Consider the following 14,730-nt stretch of genomic DNA (forward strand, 5'->3'; position numbering starts at 1 on the left):
CCAAGTCTTAGATCACCTAAAAAATGAAGGCCTTCCCACCACCTTCCCACCAATGATGATATTGATATAAGAAATTTTCAATTGCATTTTATCTAACCATCAAGTAGAGATTGAGAACTTCCATGCCACCTCTACCACTAACACAGCCTAAATCAAGAGGATGTACTCATATATGACTACTCCAAATTCAAGACTTTATTTCAGCAAATCCCATGATTTGGTTGTGTTCTTCAAACCTAGTGACTCTTGCTATATTTCTAGAAGAATCTAGGGATGTAAGAGATTATAATCAAAATTTATAGATAAATAATAATAATAATACCTATTGCATCATTAAATATTGAAACTTTAATTAGAAAGATGTTTTTTTTCATGTTTTAGGAAAAGAAAATATCAAAATTATCTTTTAATTAATATAAAATTAGACTTTATGTTTTGTTGCAATTTCCTTGGTATAATAGTTTAGCTTGACCATGGAGTGGTAATTGATTCATCACAAAATAGGAGAACTTAAATTCATGCACCAATTTTTAATGCATGTTTTTATATGAAATTTAATCTAACTAGTGGATTTTGATTTATAATTTTGTTATATCTTTCCTTCTGGCACTAAAGAAAAGTATGTAAAATTCAGAAAAAAAAACTCTTAGATTTTTAATGCAAAGACAATGGGGAATAATTGTATAAAAGATAATTTTATGTTAAAGCTAATTCCAGAAACTAATTATAGTATTACATATTATCATAAATAAAATTTTATTACAGAAATTTAATATGTATAAATTAAAATATGAATGTGATACTAACTAATATTTATAAGGTTTAGAAAAATATAAGTTTATTTTTTTATTAAAAGCACAATTTTGATAGTATAGTTTAACCAATTTAATATAAAAGTGATGGTAAAATGTAAAATTAAACTTTAACTAAGAAAAATATTAAATTTAACTTAAATTTCTGCATAACTTATAATTTGTTATAAAAATTCAATTATAGCATTTCTTAAACAACTAAAAATAAAAATAAATTTTTTATTTATGATAGATATTTGAGTCTTATTGGATATGAATTTATTTATTATCTATAGTTTAAGTAAAATTTTTGAGTACTTAATACATCATAATTAAGCATAATTTTTCATAAAATAAATCATTATTAAATATTTAATTTATATAAATGTATATGATAATTAGAAAAACTTGTACTTGAAGGAAACAGATTTAAATTAGATACTAAAATTCATTGATAAAACATAATATATTCCAAAATATTTAAATTTATATGAGAGTCATTTTTATAATTTTAAATTGACTTAATACTGATCAAACCATTACTAAAGTTGAGGTATTTTACTCAATTTCATTAAGGTTGGTAATGTTTTTTTGGCGTTTAAGGAACTCCCAATATAAATCTAATAATAATCTTTATGAAGATTATGTTGAATTTAAAATTTGTGATTAAAATATTAGATTTATTTAAACATATAATGTTTCTATTTTATATTTCTAAATTGATGTTTTTTTAAAAAAATATATTTTGTTTAGTTATAAAATACATTTTTAACAATATAATTAAATATAATTAAATGTTAATTTTTGTGAAAAATTTATGGTACTTATGTTAGGGTTAGGCTTAATAAATAAGCACAACAGAGCAAAATTTCTTCATAAACATTGGCAACTCTGGAAAATATGAAGTCACATAAATATTTATTTATATTCATATCTATGTGTTTATTTAGTTTTTTTAAAATATTATTTTAATAGTATTAGTATCTCTTAAAAACATTTGAGAAGAAGTTTATTTTTAAATTCTAAATATAAAGAGTATTTTTACATAGTTTTTTCTAAAATTTAGTCTATGTAATCATGAAATATATAAATTAAAATATTAAAGTGTCAAATAGTAAAACTAATTCAGATGTGAAATTTATCGCTTGATCTAAAGAGTAATAAAAATGTTATAAATAATAATTTTATAGAATTTATTTAGAAATATTATAAATTCACTATTGTTTATTCTTCCATTAAAATTTTTTTTCTTAATTGACTTTAAGAAAATGTTTTTGACATATATAATCTAAGTTTATATTTATGAGCTTTTACCAATTTAATTATAGTTTTTAAGTTGCAGAAAATATTTAACCGGAGTTCTCTGCATAGATGTTAGACAGGAGCGTGTAGGGAGTATCAAGAGCTTGGCGATGGAGGAGCACAAACTTGGAGGCCCTCTCAGCTCTAGCACGGTCACTGTGCGTCTTACATGCGCTCAGCAAGATCGTCCAGGACACAAGATCAGGAAGAAACGGCATGCCAAGTATGAGCTCCTCGGCCTCCTCGAGCCTCCCGGCCCGCCCCAGCGCGTCCAGCACGCAATGGTAGTGCTCCACCACCGGGACGATGGCGTGATCCTGGATCATCGCTCGAAACTGGCGCACCCCCTGCGCCATCTTCCCGACGTGGCTGGCCGACGTGAGGATCGAAACCATCGTCACCGCGTCCGCCTCCATGCCCTCCAGCTCCATCACCCGGAACAGCTCCAGCGACTCCTTGTAGCGAGCGGTGCGAGCATACGCCGCGATCATCCCGTTCCACGACACCGTGTCGCGCACCGGCATGGCATCGAACAGCTCCTTGCCTCGATCCACAAGCCCGTGCTGGCAGAAGATCGCGATCATGGCGTTCCAAGGCAGTACCAAGCTCTTGTGATGAACCGGCATCGTCTCAAAGAGCTCCACTGCCACCGAGAGCTGCCGGTTGTGCGCGTAGGCCAGGATCATCGCTGTCCAGGTGACCGCGTCCCTGTCCGCCACCCCGTCGAAGATCTTCTTGGCTCGATCCAGCTCGCCGTGCTGCGCGAACGCCGTCAGCATCGCGGTCTTGGCAACCGACGTTGGCTCCGGCATCCTCTCGAAAAGAAGCTTGGCCGACTCAAGCTCCCCGGCCTGAGCATACGCCTGGATCATGGTCGTCCACGAGATCCTGTCACTCTCCGGCATCGCCTCGAAAAGCCCACGAGCCTGGCTCAAGCACCCGGCCTCGGCATTCGCAGAAACCATCGCGTTCCACGACACCACGTCCCTCCCCGGCATCAGACCGAAGAGCTCCCTGGCTTGATCCAGCTGCCCGTTGCTGGAGAAGGCTGCGATCACTGCGTTCCACGACACCACGTCCGGCTCTGGGATCCGGTCGAAGAGCTCTTTGGCCTGGACCACCCTCTTGCTCACTGCGTATGCCTGGATCATCGAGTTGAGGCACACCACGTCCCACTCAGGCACCCGGTCGAAGACGCTGGCCGCGCTGTGGAGGTCGCCGTGCTGCGAGTAGGCTCCCAGCATCGCTGTGCACGACACCACCGTCCGGCTCAGCATGCTGTGAAAGACGAGCCTCGACTTGTGGAGATGCCCGAGCTGGGCATACGCCTGGATCATCGCAGTGCACGATATCAGCTCGTGCCGGGACATCTTCTCAAACGTTGCTCTTGCCTCGGCGGGACGGTCGGCTTGAGAGTACGCTGTGACGATCGCGGACCACGAGACGAAGTTGAGCTCGGGCATGGCGTCGAACATCCGCTTCGACTCGTCGAGATGCCCGGCTTGGGCATAGGTGGCCATCATCGCTGTCCAGGAAACCACGTCCCGTTGAGGCATCCGGTCGAACAGGAGCTTCGCCGGACCGAGCTCCCCGAGCTGGGCATAGCCTTGGACGATGGAAGACCAGGAGACTATGTCACGCTGTCCCATTCTCTCGAACAAGCACCTGGCGGTGGCGAAGTCCCCGTTCTGGGCATAGGCCGAGATGATGATGTTCCACGAGTAGACGTTGGGCTGGAAGATTGAGTCGAAGACCGAGCGAGCAGCGTCGAGGTTGTGGCATTTGCCATACATCTGGACGAGCAGGTTGGCGAGATATCTGTTGCTCCTGTGCGGGCTCTGCTGGATGCTCGAGTGGAGATGGCTGCCGAGGAGTAAGTCCCTGGCATTCCCACACGACTTGAGGAGCTCGGCAAAGTCGGAGACGGTGGCGTTGCTGAGGTTTCCATGGAGCCGGACTCTCATGCCACTTTGATCCTCCCTCGTCTAGACATCTTTGATCCTAGGTGTAGAAACTGCAAGCAGAGGTTGTTACTAAGGCGCTAGAAACATCAAACTAGCCTTTGGTTTCTCGAGAAGAAGCTGGAGATAATGATACCTTCAACTCGGAGATGGGCGATGTTGGATCAAGACACTAGCAAAGCAAAAGTTTTCGTTACAAGATCAAAACAAAAACTAAAACAAAATCTCACCTTGAATCACTAGAAACATTCTCAAGAGGAGCTAAAGTTCCCTGGAAATGAAACGAAGAGAATGGTCATGACAAGGGAGAGCGAGAGCTACAAACCTTACCCAGAAGAAGAAGAACTTGGCTTCAAGCTCGAGGATCCATTCCATGCTGCCACACGTAGACAGTCTCGTCCCAGGCGGTGCTCGCCAGCAATCCCTCGACGTGAGGACTCATGTCGATCCCAATCGCAAACTCGGTGTGATGGTCATACCGCGCGAGCAGCGCGTCCTCTGGAGCCATGTAGTCCCACATACACACCGTCATATCGTAAGAGCACGAAGCTATGACGCTGGCGTGGTGTGGCGAGAACTTGACCCTCCTCACAGCGTAGCCGTGCCCCTGGAGAGAGCTCATCTCCCGCCGGGGATTCCTCACGTCCCAAACTTTGATCGTCTTGTCCACCGATCCAGAGACGAGCACGCACTCGTTATACTTGCTCCAGTCGCACGCCAAGATCTCGAGCTGGTGCCCCGGGATGACGAGCGATGCGTGAGGATCTCTCACGTCCCACACCCGGAGCGTGCAATCCCCGGAGGCCGTCAGGAACACATCGGCGTGGCGCGGATTCCACACCGCCGTGTAGACGCAGTACGAGTGCTCCGCGAACGTCCGGAGCGATCGCGGCGCGTCGATCGCCCACAGCTTGGCGGTGTCGTCCCAGGCGGAGCTGAGGAAGCAGTCCTTGCGGACGAGATTCCAGTCGACCGAGTTGACCTCGTGGCCGTGCTCCTCGAAGCTGCGGATGGGATTGGCGTGGCGGGGGAGGGCCGTGTCCCAGACCTTGACGCTGCCGTCGGCGCTGGCGGAGACGAGGATGTGCTCGTTGTCCTCGGCCCAGGTGCAATCGTAGAGGCCGTCGGCGGTGTCGAAGCTGCACAGCTCCGCGATGCCGCCCGAGGGATGGAGCTGGAGAACGTACTGGCGGCCGTTGCCGATGATCCCGAAATTCTGCGACGTCGCCACCGCCAGAAGCGTCTCGGAGAAGGGGCTGAATTCCACCGAGTAGCCATTGAAGGCCGCCTTGAACGCCGGCATTGCTAGAGCGAGCTACCTTGTGCCAAGAGCCCTAAATTTCTTTCATTGGGCAATCCGCCAAATCTTCCACCAATTGCTTGAATCTGGATTGATAATCGTGACTTCGCTGCAATTGACCATACCAAGCGATCGCGCTCTAGAATTCCTCCCCCAGCAAGAAAGCAAGATCTCTATTCATGACTATACCCAGCGATAGTGCTCTAGAATTCCAGCAGCTTGCCAAGAACCATAAATTTCTTTCGAATTGAGCGATCGTTCTAGCAAGAACGAGCAAGATTTCTATCATCGATCGTCGTGCAAATGAGAAGAGCCCTAGTGAATAGCATTTCTCCTATTTTATGATCCAGAGAGCCCTGATCAGGAGCAAGAGCGTCGACGATCTCGCGCAACTCATCCGCGCCGCCGGCGACGCCAGGGATCTTCCCCGAGCCGCGCAGCTCCACGCCTCGATCTTCACCAACAGCAACACTTGGAGAAGCGATGATCATCGCTTCCTCGCGAATCTCTTTGTCCAGACCTATGGCAAATGCGGCAGGACCGCAGTCGCGCGCCAGATCTTCAACGCCACTGCCCAGCGCAACGCATACTCCTGGAACAACATCGTTACCGCATATGCCCAAGACGGGCATCTGGAGGAATCGAGCCGGATCTACGCGAAAATGCCCAAGAACAGCCCCATTGCGTGCTCGGCGATGGTCACGGCATTCGCGAAGCACGGCGATTTCCACCGCGCCAAGGCCCTGTTCGATGGAGCGCCCGTGCGAGATCTCGCGATGTGGAACTCCATGCTCTCGGGATTTTCCGAGAGCGGCGATCTCGCTGGCGGCGAGGCTACGATTGAGAGAATGCCGGAGACGAGCGTGATCTCCTGGACAGCCCTGCTCCACCTCCTTTGCCGCCTCGATCGCCTGGAGCTCGCCAAGGATATCTTCGATCGGATGCCCGGCCGCAACGAGCTCGCCTGGACGATCATCTTCCAGGCCTGCGCCGTGAGATCACTTCTCCTCGATGCTAGAGCTGTGCTCGATCGAATGCCCGCGCAGAGCCTCTCGTCGTGGACGGAATTGATGTCGCTCTACGCGGATCACGGCCAGATCGAGCAGGCCAAGGCCGTGTTCTTCGATTCCATGCCCGATCAAGACGTCGTCTCGTGGACAACGATGATCCGGGTGCTAGCGGCGCATGGAGGCTTCGCTGAGGCGGAGGAGATCTTTGCCAGGATGCCGCGGCACGACGCCATCGCATGGACCGCGATTATAGCTGCAAATGCCGAGAAGGGGGATCTGGAGAGGTCGCAAAGGCTGTTCCATCTGATGCCGGAGAGGACGATTGTCACCTGGAACATCCTCCTCCACGCACAGTCCAGAATCGGGGATCCAGACTCTGCGCAACTCGTGTTCGATCGAATGCCGCAGCGCGATCCAGTGTCGTGGAACATCCTCGTCGCGGGCATTGCCGCGCGGGGGCGGCCTGATCGCGCGAACGAGATTCTCGAGCGCGATGCCCCGGAGCGAAGCGTGACGCTCCTCAACACGATGATTACGGCGCTGGCAGAGCAAGGCCGACCCGACGCCGCGAGGAAGCTCTTCGACTCCATGGCGGCCAAGAACATCGTGTCCTGGACGGCCATCATCGCCTCGGGCGCGCTCAACGATCGCCTCGAGATTTCCAAGCTCGCCTTCCAGAGGATGCCGCAGACGAACCTCGTCGCGAGGATCGCGATGCTCTCGGCCTATTCCCTCCACGGTGCCATAGCCGACGCCAAGAAATCCTTCGACGCGCTAGGCAGCTGGAATGCCATAGCCTGGAATTCGCTGCTCGCCGCGTATTCCCAGCACGATCGCCTCGACAAGGCCGAGAGCATGTTCCAGAGAATGCCGAACTGGGATTCTTTCGCCTGGACGACGATGATGACCGCCTATTCCCGTGCCGGGCTGCTCGATCTGGCACTGGGAGTCTTCGATTCCATGCCGGATCGCGATATTATCACCTGGAACGCAGCGATCGCCGCGTTTGGCCAGAACGGGCACCCGGTCACCTCGATCCGCCTCTTCCAGCTCCTCATCCTCGACGGCGCCGAGCCAAACGACGCCTCCTTCCTGAGCGCGCTCACGGCGTGCAGCCATGGCGGCCTCCTCGCCCTAGGCCATTCCATCTTCCTCTCCATCGCGGCGGATCACGGCGCCATGCCGAGCCGGCAGCACTACAGCTGCGTGATCGATCTCCTGGGCCGCGCTGGAAAGCTTGGCAGCGCGCAAGACCTCGTTAAGAACATGCCATTCCTCCCAAACTCCATCGCCTGGGGATCCATCCTGGGCGCGCTCAAGCTCCATTGCCGCCAAGACCAAAGGCGGGAAATTTTGCCCAATTTAAACGAGAGAACCGTACAAATGTTTCAATCTTAGAAATTTTTGGAAGCTCTTGCGAATCGATCTGTGGAGTGTTCCAAAGTGTATAAACAATGTTATGTTAGAAGGAAGAACGCATTGTCTCGCGTCTATAAGTAGCCCATACTCTTTTTGTATTGGAGCTCCTCTTTCCAAGTGACAATATCAGCAATCCAGTCGCCACTGCCACTGCGCTGTGAAAAATCTGTGCGTTTCTTATTGCCAGTAGTTCCAAACACTGCAAACACAATAGATCATAGAACTTGTCACCAACTTGGAAAACTTGTCACAAACTTGGAGTGTACCTTCGTTTAAGCTGCAGCTATTTGCTCCCTTGAAGATCTTGTCCGGATCCATCTGGGCCTGTTTAGCTAGCTGAGGCAGCAGGTTCTCCTTGCTGCAAAGATCAACACGAAGAACTCTGAGAAAAAAGAGAAAAAGAGAAAACGAAGAACAAACAGAAAATAAAAACTTACTTTGCCCAACGCGGTATTGGCTTCACGGGCCTCTTCGGCTTCCTCGGATTTTGGTTCTCCTTGTCATCGTCATCGTCGTCGTCAGAGGAGCTTTTGTAAGGAGAGATTTCGTAGGAGGCTGGGCCTGGATCTTCTTCTTCGTCTTCTTCTTCGTCCTCGTCCACCATCTTACCACCCAAAAGAGATGGGCAGAACTGTTGCTTGTGATCTAGCACGGCTGGCGTTCCCAGGTAGCTCTCAACACCATTCAGGCTCGTTTTGGAAGCGCTCAGTGAGACTGCCTTGCGTTGAGCCGTGCCACTCGGTACCCGAAGCGCATGGCCGAGCAGCCCGAGCGACTGTTCCCTTTGAACGTAAAGTTCCTGGCTGCCTGATACCTTCTCTAAAGGTCGTTGCTGCTCTTTCTCCAGCATTTTCATCCGTTGGAAGACTTCTTCTCTGCGCTTTTTCTCGGCCTCCCTGCTAGCGAACCAGTTGGCTTTCGTCTCCTCCGCTTCCTTCCTCCTCCGCTCTGCTTGCCTCTCCTTTTCTAGCCTTTGCTCCTTCTTCATCCTCAGCTCATCATCAACTCTTCTCCGCTTGTTCTTCAACTCTTCGTCTTTCCTCCTCTGTTCTTCCTCCAGCTTCTTCAATCTCTTCCGCTCGAGGTCACCCTTGACTTCTAAAGGTCGTTTGGTTGTCTTACCGCGCACGTCTTTTTTCCCTACCGAGACAAGCAAAATGTTAGCATAGGACAAGATGCGTGAAGATCGAGTAACACAAACCATTTGCGATGGACTTCTGCTGAGTAACGAGAGGGACAAATGACTTCAGGTTTGTCGCGATGGACACGGTGGGTTTTTGCTGAGTGATCAGTGGGAGAAATGACCTCATGTTTGAAACCAAGTTCTGCTTCAAGTGAATGCTCTCCTCTTCTTCTCCTGCAGAACCTGGTTCTGAAACTATTGTGCTGACAGCTGCTCTCTCCTTTTCGTTCTCCTGGAAGTTTGTTTGCTCCGTTACTAGCATAACCTCCAATTCTTCCTGGTCAGGTGCTACTTTCTCCTGGTCTAGTTTCCCTTCTTCCTCTATAGTTGCTCTGTCCTTTTCGTTCTCCTGAAAGTTCGTTTGCTCCGCTGTGCTGACAGTTCCTCTCTCCTCCTGGAAGTTCGTTTGCTCCGTCACTGATTCTTCCTGGTCAGGCCCTGCTTTCTCCTGATCTTTCTCCTGGTCTGGCTTCCTTTCTTCCCCTACACTTGCAATCGAGGCAACTTGTTCTTCCTGATAACCTACTGTGCTGACAGCACCCTCCTGGAAGTTCGTGTGCTCCGTTACTATTTCTTCCTGGTCAGGCCCTGCGTCTGGCTTCCTTTCTTCCTCTACACTTGCAACCGAGGGAGCTTGTTTTTCTTCCTGATAAACTACTGTGCTGACAGCTTTCTCCTGTTCGTTCTCCGTTTGCTCCGCTACTAATTCTTCCTGGTCAGGCCCTGCTTTCTCCTCACTTGCAGCCGCGACAACTTGTTCTTCGCCGTGATAAACTATAGTGCTGACAGCTCTCTCCTTTTCGTTCTCCTGGAAGTTCGTTTGCTCCGTTACTAAATCTTCCTGGTCAGGCCCTGCTTTCTCCTGATCTAGCTTCCTTTCTTCCTCTACACTTGCAACCGACCTAACTTGTTCTTCTTCCTGATCAACTGTGCTGACAGCTCTCTCCTTTTCGTTATCCTCACCCAATTCTTCCTGGTCCGGCCCTGCTTTCTCCTGCTCTGTTTCCTCCTCCACATTTGCAACCGAGAAGGCAAATTGTTCTTCTTCCTGGTTTGGCTCCTGCTCTGGTTCTGGAAATGCTGTGCTGACAGTTCCTCTCACCTTTTCATTCTCCTGGAAGATCCTTTGCTCCTTCTCTAGCAAGACGCCACCGTCTTCCTGGTAAGGCCTAGCTTTCTCCTGGTCTGGCCCTTCCTCCTCTAAAACCTTCTTCTTGAGACTTACGGGAGGAAGAAGTACCCGCATCAGCGAGTGCATCGAGGCCACAAAGTACTGCTTCTGCTGATGGAACTGCGCATCCGCATTCTCTATCGTCTCGAGGAGAAGGTGTATTCTCGCCTCCTCCATGGCTTCTAAACCTTAGCGAGCGCCCAGCCTACTCTGATTCTAGAGAAATTTCACAGCACAAGCAGATCTTTACCGGTTTTCCCCGCCCATACCCTAGCCCGCCTACCCGGAGCCAAAGCGAGCTCCTCCACGCCTCGCCATAGCTTCGCTCCTTAGGGCAAGGTAAAGAAAATGCGAGAGAATATTCGTACGAACACATCCGAGCCGTCCGCTTTAATGCGATCGACGGCTTAGGGTGCCCTTACCGTTATAGCTCCGAGTACTTTAAAGTTTTTTGGAGAGAGAAGGGGGCGCCCTGGATTTCGATCATGCGTAGCGATGGCTGATGCGATTCGCGGGGAGGAAGATCCCAAGCTCCTGGATTCGAGAGGCGGCCGCCGCGATCACAGCGCCGATCGCCAGAAGAAGCAGCGGAGGGTGGATGCATCCAGCAGCCGCGACGATGGCGAGGCGACCGAGAGCTCGGAGAGCTACAGCGACGACGAAGAGAGGTATGTGAGGAGCAGCAATAGGTCGTGGAAGAAGAGATTTGGGCCAGCAAAGAAACGATTCATCGATGTGGATTATCAAGAGGTGTTTCGAGCTCCACCGTTTTGTTTCCAAAAGAGAATAGCTCGGATCGATTGGAGGACACTGCATGCCATCGAAGTGGATGGACTCATCCAAGAAATCGGTAAGAATGTAGGTCCTTTGATTACTTTTATTTATTTATTTATTTGAGTTATCTTTGTAGACATTGGAAAACTAGAGACTGTTCTTGATACTATAGCGTTTGGAGACATCCAAGGTGAAGATACTCGTAACTTCACCGAGCAAAACTTCATCAAGCTTTTTCGTCTTGCTCAATTGATGGTACGTGAGACTTCTACTCTAGAGGAATTTTCTTTTCTGACTTTTATCTTAGCAGATCGAGTATCTTCTTCATGTCCAAACTGTTCTAGCGGATCAAAAATCACAGTTGATCGCTGCCGTATCAGGTGCTCGGAGAAAAGGTGAAAAACTGAGGCTGCGCTGTCTCTGGCAACACGACGCTCTAAAGCAGTCCCAGAAGGATTTGAAGCATGCCAGAAAGGTTCATTTGCTCGACATTACAATAATGGTTTATATTTATATTGCAGACACTAAAAACTTACGAGGGTCTTTTGCGTTCCAATGGAAAGCAAGCTGCTGTCCAACAGCAGGTTAGCACCGAAAAAGAAATTAAAAACGAACGCTCTAAGAACTTAACTTGACCCAGTTCTCATCACTCAACTCTGGGGATGTGTGTTCTTGAGCTCTTGCTGTTGGTGGTGAACTATACAGGTGCACCATTGTCCTTGCTGTGAGAAGATCTTTGAATCTTCATACTATCTTGTAAGTAAGAAAGGTCTTCCTTTTTCTTTCTTTCTCTTACGTTACTTTGTAAACAGGATATGCACGTTTCGAGGAGACATCCAAGGCCAACAGATCGCTCCGAGCGAGCGGATGTTCGATCGGAGAGAGTATCAGGAGAGAGAGCCCCTGTCTATCATCCACCAGTTGCAAGAAGTGTTGAGAAATCTGCCGCACAAGTAAGGATGATCTTCCATCTCTGATTACAACTTAATTGTCCTTTTACCTACAGGTAAGAGCTGAAACTGAAGCAGTTTTACAAAGAGAATTTGAACGACAACACGGAGGAGTTTCACATGTAAATTCTTCTCTTTCTTTCTTTTTTCCTACATGCATTTTGACTATCGCAACTTCAGCGTGACGACAGCAGATCTGGTGGTGCTCAGGTAAAAAACGCAGACCATCTATTCTTTCTAATATTCTTTTTCGTACAGGTGAGTTCTTTGCATCAAACTCTACATGACAGCGGGAGTGAATTTGACGAAGCTGATTACCAACTTGGCCTTCCTTACTCACAATCTCATGCCACTCCTGTAAGCGTTTACCTTTTATTCTTTTTCATTTCTATGACACTACCACTGTCGGTAGAGGTTGCAACGAAGAGATGACTACGAGGTTTTGGAAGATGCTGGAAATGTATGGCAATAAGAATGTTCTTGCGAGTGTTTCAACGAGCTAATTCTTCTGGCTTTTCTGCAGAGGCTGAGTGACTTGGAACGGAAGTTTGAAGGTGTTGAACATCAAATTCACCACCTCAATAAGGTCACCTAAGAACGTTATCAAATCCTGTTCTCTAACTTTGAGCCACCCACACCAGGAAAATATCAAACTGAGAACTGAACTAGACGCAGCTTACCGCGAGGTATATCGTAATCGATTGTATTTTACTTGTTCTTATCATGCTCACAAACAGCTATCTGCTTTGAGATCTGGAAAACGTCAAAGAATGGGAGACAGTCCTCAGGTGCTAAAGGTCAGAGATCTAGAACTGGGACTCATGTTTTCTTTGTATGCATAGCTTGAGCTGGAGAAGAAGGAAAAGCAGCTAATCAAGTATATGAAAAATGTAAGCAAGTTAGTAAGATCAAAAGTACAATCTAAATAACTTCACAGCAAGGAAAATCGTCCGGTATCGAAGACTTCACCGTGCAGGAGCATGCAAGAAATGCCAAGTCCTTGAGCGTAAGCAAACATGAAACTTTTCGTGCACGTAACTCTGGACGATCCACAAATAACAGGACTGGGTTAGCGACACGGATGATAGATACAGCGACCTCACCATGGGAATCACCGAAGAGTTTCGCGATCTCGAGCCACCCGAAGATGCAAGGCTAGTGATTAAGTTCTCTCTCTTCCATTATAGTTAACTAATGGAAACTGTGCAGGAGCCGGCACTCGGATGAATCGGGACGAAGTAGCGCAGCTTCAAGGCGAAAGCAGCTTGTTGACGTTGATGACGGGACTCCAGTGTCGGACAAGGAACGCTGGGTGCAAGAGCATCAGTATGCCCCAATACCAGAGAAGTGAGTCTGGCTCTTTGACTCTTTGCTTTAACTTCTTTGAACTCCCTTCTAGGCCTTATGCTTTGTCCAAATTCCCACACGGTTCGTCTACAGTGAGTACTATGCATGGAAGAATGGCCGCGGTAAGAACAAAAGCCCCTTTTTACTTCGTTGTGTAAGCTTACATTTTATATTTTGTCTAGCAATTCGAACAGAAGCTGAATGCCGAACTGAAGAAGTTTGGGATCTCAGCAAACTCGAAAGGAATCAGGTCCGTGTTTGAGGTTCCCAAATCAAATATATTGTTCCGAACTTCTCTTGTATTGTAACCAGTGACGAGATGCTCAAAGCGGCACTATCAACACTAGAAAGGCAACGAAGAACTCGCTACTGTGACGCTCCACCCGATGACCGCAGGATCATGGAGTACGAGAGAAGCACTATACAATGGCATATTGAGGTACAACATACTATGCTTGGCTGGATAAAATTGATCGTTTTTAAATAGAGAGCTGTACGTACCCGCGACACGGATCGCCTGGAATCAATTTTCGAGGAAGAGTCAGAGCCAGAGGACGTTGCTTCTGTTGTGTCAGATGACGAAATCTCCGAAAGAGAAGTGAGTTCAAGTTTTCTACTTTAAATTCTCACTCTCCGTCTCGGGCTTTATGCAGGAGCTTGAAGAGCGGGCGAGCTCGAGACCGTCACCGTCGTATGGAAAGCCATCACCATCCTACGGTCGTCGCACGCCGTCGCCGAGATCCTACGGCCGGCGCTCATGCTCGCCGTGGCCACCGCAACCTCCAAAGTCGAGAGGAGGGGGACCGAGCTCGGGATTTACCGAGCAGTTTGTGTCCAAGGCATTTTCGTGGCGAGCGGACGACGAGTCCGAGTCGCACACATTTAGAGTTACCGGTGAGGTGGTAGCGCAGCGAGTTAAATCCCCCGGTGGAGGAGGAGACGTTCCACACAGGATTGTTATATCGCCAGTAGCCAGTCCAGTGAGTGTTAGTCGGGGGCCGGCTCCAATCTTTGAGGACGAGCAAGTGGAGGAAGATTTGGGACTGGGTGACTGGGACAGCGACGATGGAAAGAACACGAGCAGTCCAAGCCCGAGAAGTCCCGACGTTGCGAGGTAAAGAGCTTTAAGTTCTTTAGAGTGTTCGCTTTGGTCATGAGCTCTTGATTTTTCTAGGCAAGTTATGAGAGATATACAGTCGAGAGTGGAATCTCCTTCCAGTTCCAAAGCCACAGGTTTGTCATCTCGTTTTTTTTTGTTCGTTCTTTCTTGATTTGCAACTTGGTGCAGCTAAGCAAAAAGGCAAGCAAGCAGCAGCTGGATCTACCAAGTAAGAAACGCTGGTGCTTCTCCTACAATGCACAGAGTTCTAACTTAGCTTTTCATTTGCAGCAAGTCCAAGCAGCACGCCAGTAGTAGCAATGCCAGTGATGATATCAAAATGCTAGACGAACTTGATGCTGAAATCAATGACATAATAAGATGAATCTTAATATCATTCATCCAAGAATCTAAAGCTCCCGA

General features: G+C 47.9%; 6 protein-coding genes across 7 annotated transcripts; 3 read left to right on the forward strand and 3 right to left on the reverse strand.

Annotated features, from left to right (window-relative positions):
- Positions 1-2,140: 2,140 nt before the first annotated feature.
- LOC9650091 (pentatricopeptide repeat-containing protein At4g02750) lies at positions 2,141-4,057 on the reverse strand. The gene has a single exon (XM_024673330.1). It carries the CDS (start codon positions 4,055-4,057, stop codon positions 2,141-2,143), a length of 1,917 nt encoding a protein of 638 aa, XP_024529098.1.
- On the reverse strand, positions 4,057-5,677 carry LOC9650092 (peroxisome biogenesis protein 7). 2 transcript variants are annotated; one of them, XM_024673237.1, is made up of 3 exons: positions 4,380-5,677; positions 4,285-4,325; positions 4,057-4,226 (listed from the first exon to the last, which is right to left on the reverse strand). In XM_024673237.1, exon 1 carries the CDS (start codon positions 5,355-5,357, stop codon positions 4,407-4,409), a length of 951 nt encoding a protein of 316 aa, XP_024529005.1. In that variant the 5' UTR covers positions 5,358-5,677; the 3' UTR covers positions 4,057-4,226; positions 4,285-4,325; positions 4,380-4,406. The 2 variants fall into 2 exon arrangements, with proteins under 2 accessions (XP_024529005.1, XP_002968435.1); XM_002968389.2 differs by having other exon boundaries at positions 4,385-5,676.
- Positions 5,678-6,016: 339 nt separating this feature from the next.
- On the forward strand, positions 6,017-7,762 carry LOC112345821 (pentatricopeptide repeat-containing protein At1g09410, mitochondrial-like). The gene has a single exon (XM_024673331.1). The coding sequence runs from the start codon at positions 6,017-6,019 to the stop codon at positions 7,760-7,762; it is 1,746 nt and encodes a 581-aa protein (XP_024529099.1).
- Positions 7,759-10,439, reverse strand: LOC112345794 (trichohyalin-like). Its single transcript, XM_024673236.1, has 4 exons — positions 8,985-10,439; positions 8,221-8,923; positions 8,050-8,141; positions 7,759-7,982 (listed from the first exon to the last, which is right to left on the reverse strand). Exons 1-4 carry the CDS (start codon positions 10,312-10,314, stop codon positions 7,855-7,857), a joined length of 2,253 nt encoding a protein of 750 aa, XP_024529004.1. The 5' UTR covers positions 10,315-10,439; the 3' UTR covers positions 7,759-7,854.
- A 175-nt stretch (positions 10,440-10,614) lies between these two features.
- Positions 10,615-11,546, forward strand: LOC112345879 (zinc finger protein DZIP1L-like). The gene is made up of 4 exons (XM_024673557.1): positions 10,615-10,987; positions 11,048-11,166; positions 11,222-11,386; positions 11,433-11,546. The coding sequence occupies exons 1-4, from the start codon at positions 10,633-10,635 to the stop codon at positions 11,544-11,546; spliced, it is 753 nt and encodes a 250-aa protein (XP_024529325.1). The 5' UTR covers positions 10,615-10,632.
- A 14-nt stretch (positions 11,547-11,560) lies between these two features.
- LOC9650093 lies at positions 11,561-14,704 on the forward strand. The gene is made up of 21 exons (XM_024673556.1): positions 11,561-11,667; positions 11,724-11,864; positions 11,918-11,983; positions 12,042-12,071; positions 12,120-12,218; positions 12,274-12,321; positions 12,385-12,447; positions 12,503-12,547; positions 12,599-12,649; positions 12,704-12,751; positions 12,799-12,867; positions 12,924-13,015; positions 13,071-13,208; positions 13,261-13,330; positions 13,391-13,458; positions 13,521-13,647; positions 13,696-13,806; positions 13,862-14,322; positions 14,383-14,441; positions 14,497-14,536; positions 14,599-14,704. Exons 2-21 carry the CDS (start codon positions 11,727-11,729, stop codon positions 14,690-14,692), a joined length of 1,917 nt encoding a protein of 638 aa, XP_024529324.1. The 5' UTR covers positions 11,561-11,667; positions 11,724-11,726; the 3' UTR covers positions 14,693-14,704.
- Positions 14,705-14,730: the final 26 nt, after the last annotated feature.

Source organism: Selaginella moellendorffii, unplaced genomic scaffold (genome assembly GCF_000143415.4).
Source record: "Selaginella moellendorffii unplaced genomic scaffold, v1.0 SELMOscaffold_10, whole genome shotgun sequence".
NCBI lineage: Eukaryota > Viridiplantae > Streptophyta > Lycopodiopsida > Selaginellales > Selaginellaceae > Selaginella > Selaginella moellendorffii.

What these genes read in the sequence shown, in the direction of transcription:
- LOC9650093 (XM_024673556.1), top strand. Translation starts at nt 11,727, where the DNA reads ATGCACGTTTCGAGGAGACATCCAAGGCCAACAGATCGCTCCGAGCGA. An exon ending in TTGAGAAATCTGCCGCACAA is followed by an intron (nt 11,865 to 11,917) that starts GTAAGGATGATC and finishes TTTTACCTACAG; the next exon opens with GTAAGAGCTGAAACTGAAGC. An exon ending in GCAGCAGCTGGATCTACCAA is followed by an intron (nt 14,537 to 14,598) that starts GTAAGAAACGCT and finishes TTTCATTTGCAG; the next exon opens with CAAGTCCAAGCAGCACGCCA.
- LOC9650091 (XM_024673330.1), bottom strand. Translation starts at nt 4,057, where the DNA reads ATGAGAGTCCGGCTCCATGGAAACCTCAGCAACGCCACCGTCTCCGAC.
- LOC112345821 (XM_024673331.1), top strand. Translation starts at nt 6,017, where the DNA reads ATGCCCAAGAACAGCCCCATTGCGTGCTCGGCGATGGTCACGGCATTC.
- LOC112345794 (XM_024673236.1), bottom strand. Translation starts at nt 10,314, where the DNA reads ATGGAGGAGGCGAGAATACACCTTCTCCTCGAGACGATAGAGAATGCG. An exon ending in GCAGAAGTCCATCGCAAATG is followed by an intron (nt 8,924 to 8,984) that starts GTTTGTGTTACT and finishes TTGTCTCGGTAG; the next exon opens with GGAAAAAAGACGTGCGCGGT. An exon ending in CCAATACCGCGTTGGGCAAA is followed by an intron (nt 8,142 to 8,220) that starts GTAAGTTTTTAT and finishes TGATCTTTGCAG; the next exon opens with CAAGGAGAACCTGCTGCCTC.
- LOC9650092 (XM_024673237.1), bottom strand. Translation starts at nt 5,357, where the DNA reads ATGCCGGCGTTCAAGGCGGCCTTCAATGGCTACTCGGTGGAATTCAGC.
- LOC112345879 (XM_024673557.1), top strand. Translation starts at nt 10,633, where the DNA reads ATGGCTGATGCGATTCGCGGGGAGGAAGATCCCAAGCTCCTGGATTCG. An exon ending in TGGACTCATCCAAGAAATCG is followed by an intron (nt 10,988 to 11,047) that starts GTAAGAATGTAG and finishes TTATCTTTGTAG; the next exon opens with ACATTGGAAAACTAGAGACT. An exon ending in ATTTGAAGCATGCCAGAAAG is followed by an intron (nt 11,387 to 11,432) that starts GTTCATTTGCTC and finishes TTTATATTGCAG; the next exon opens with ACACTAAAAACTTACGAGGG.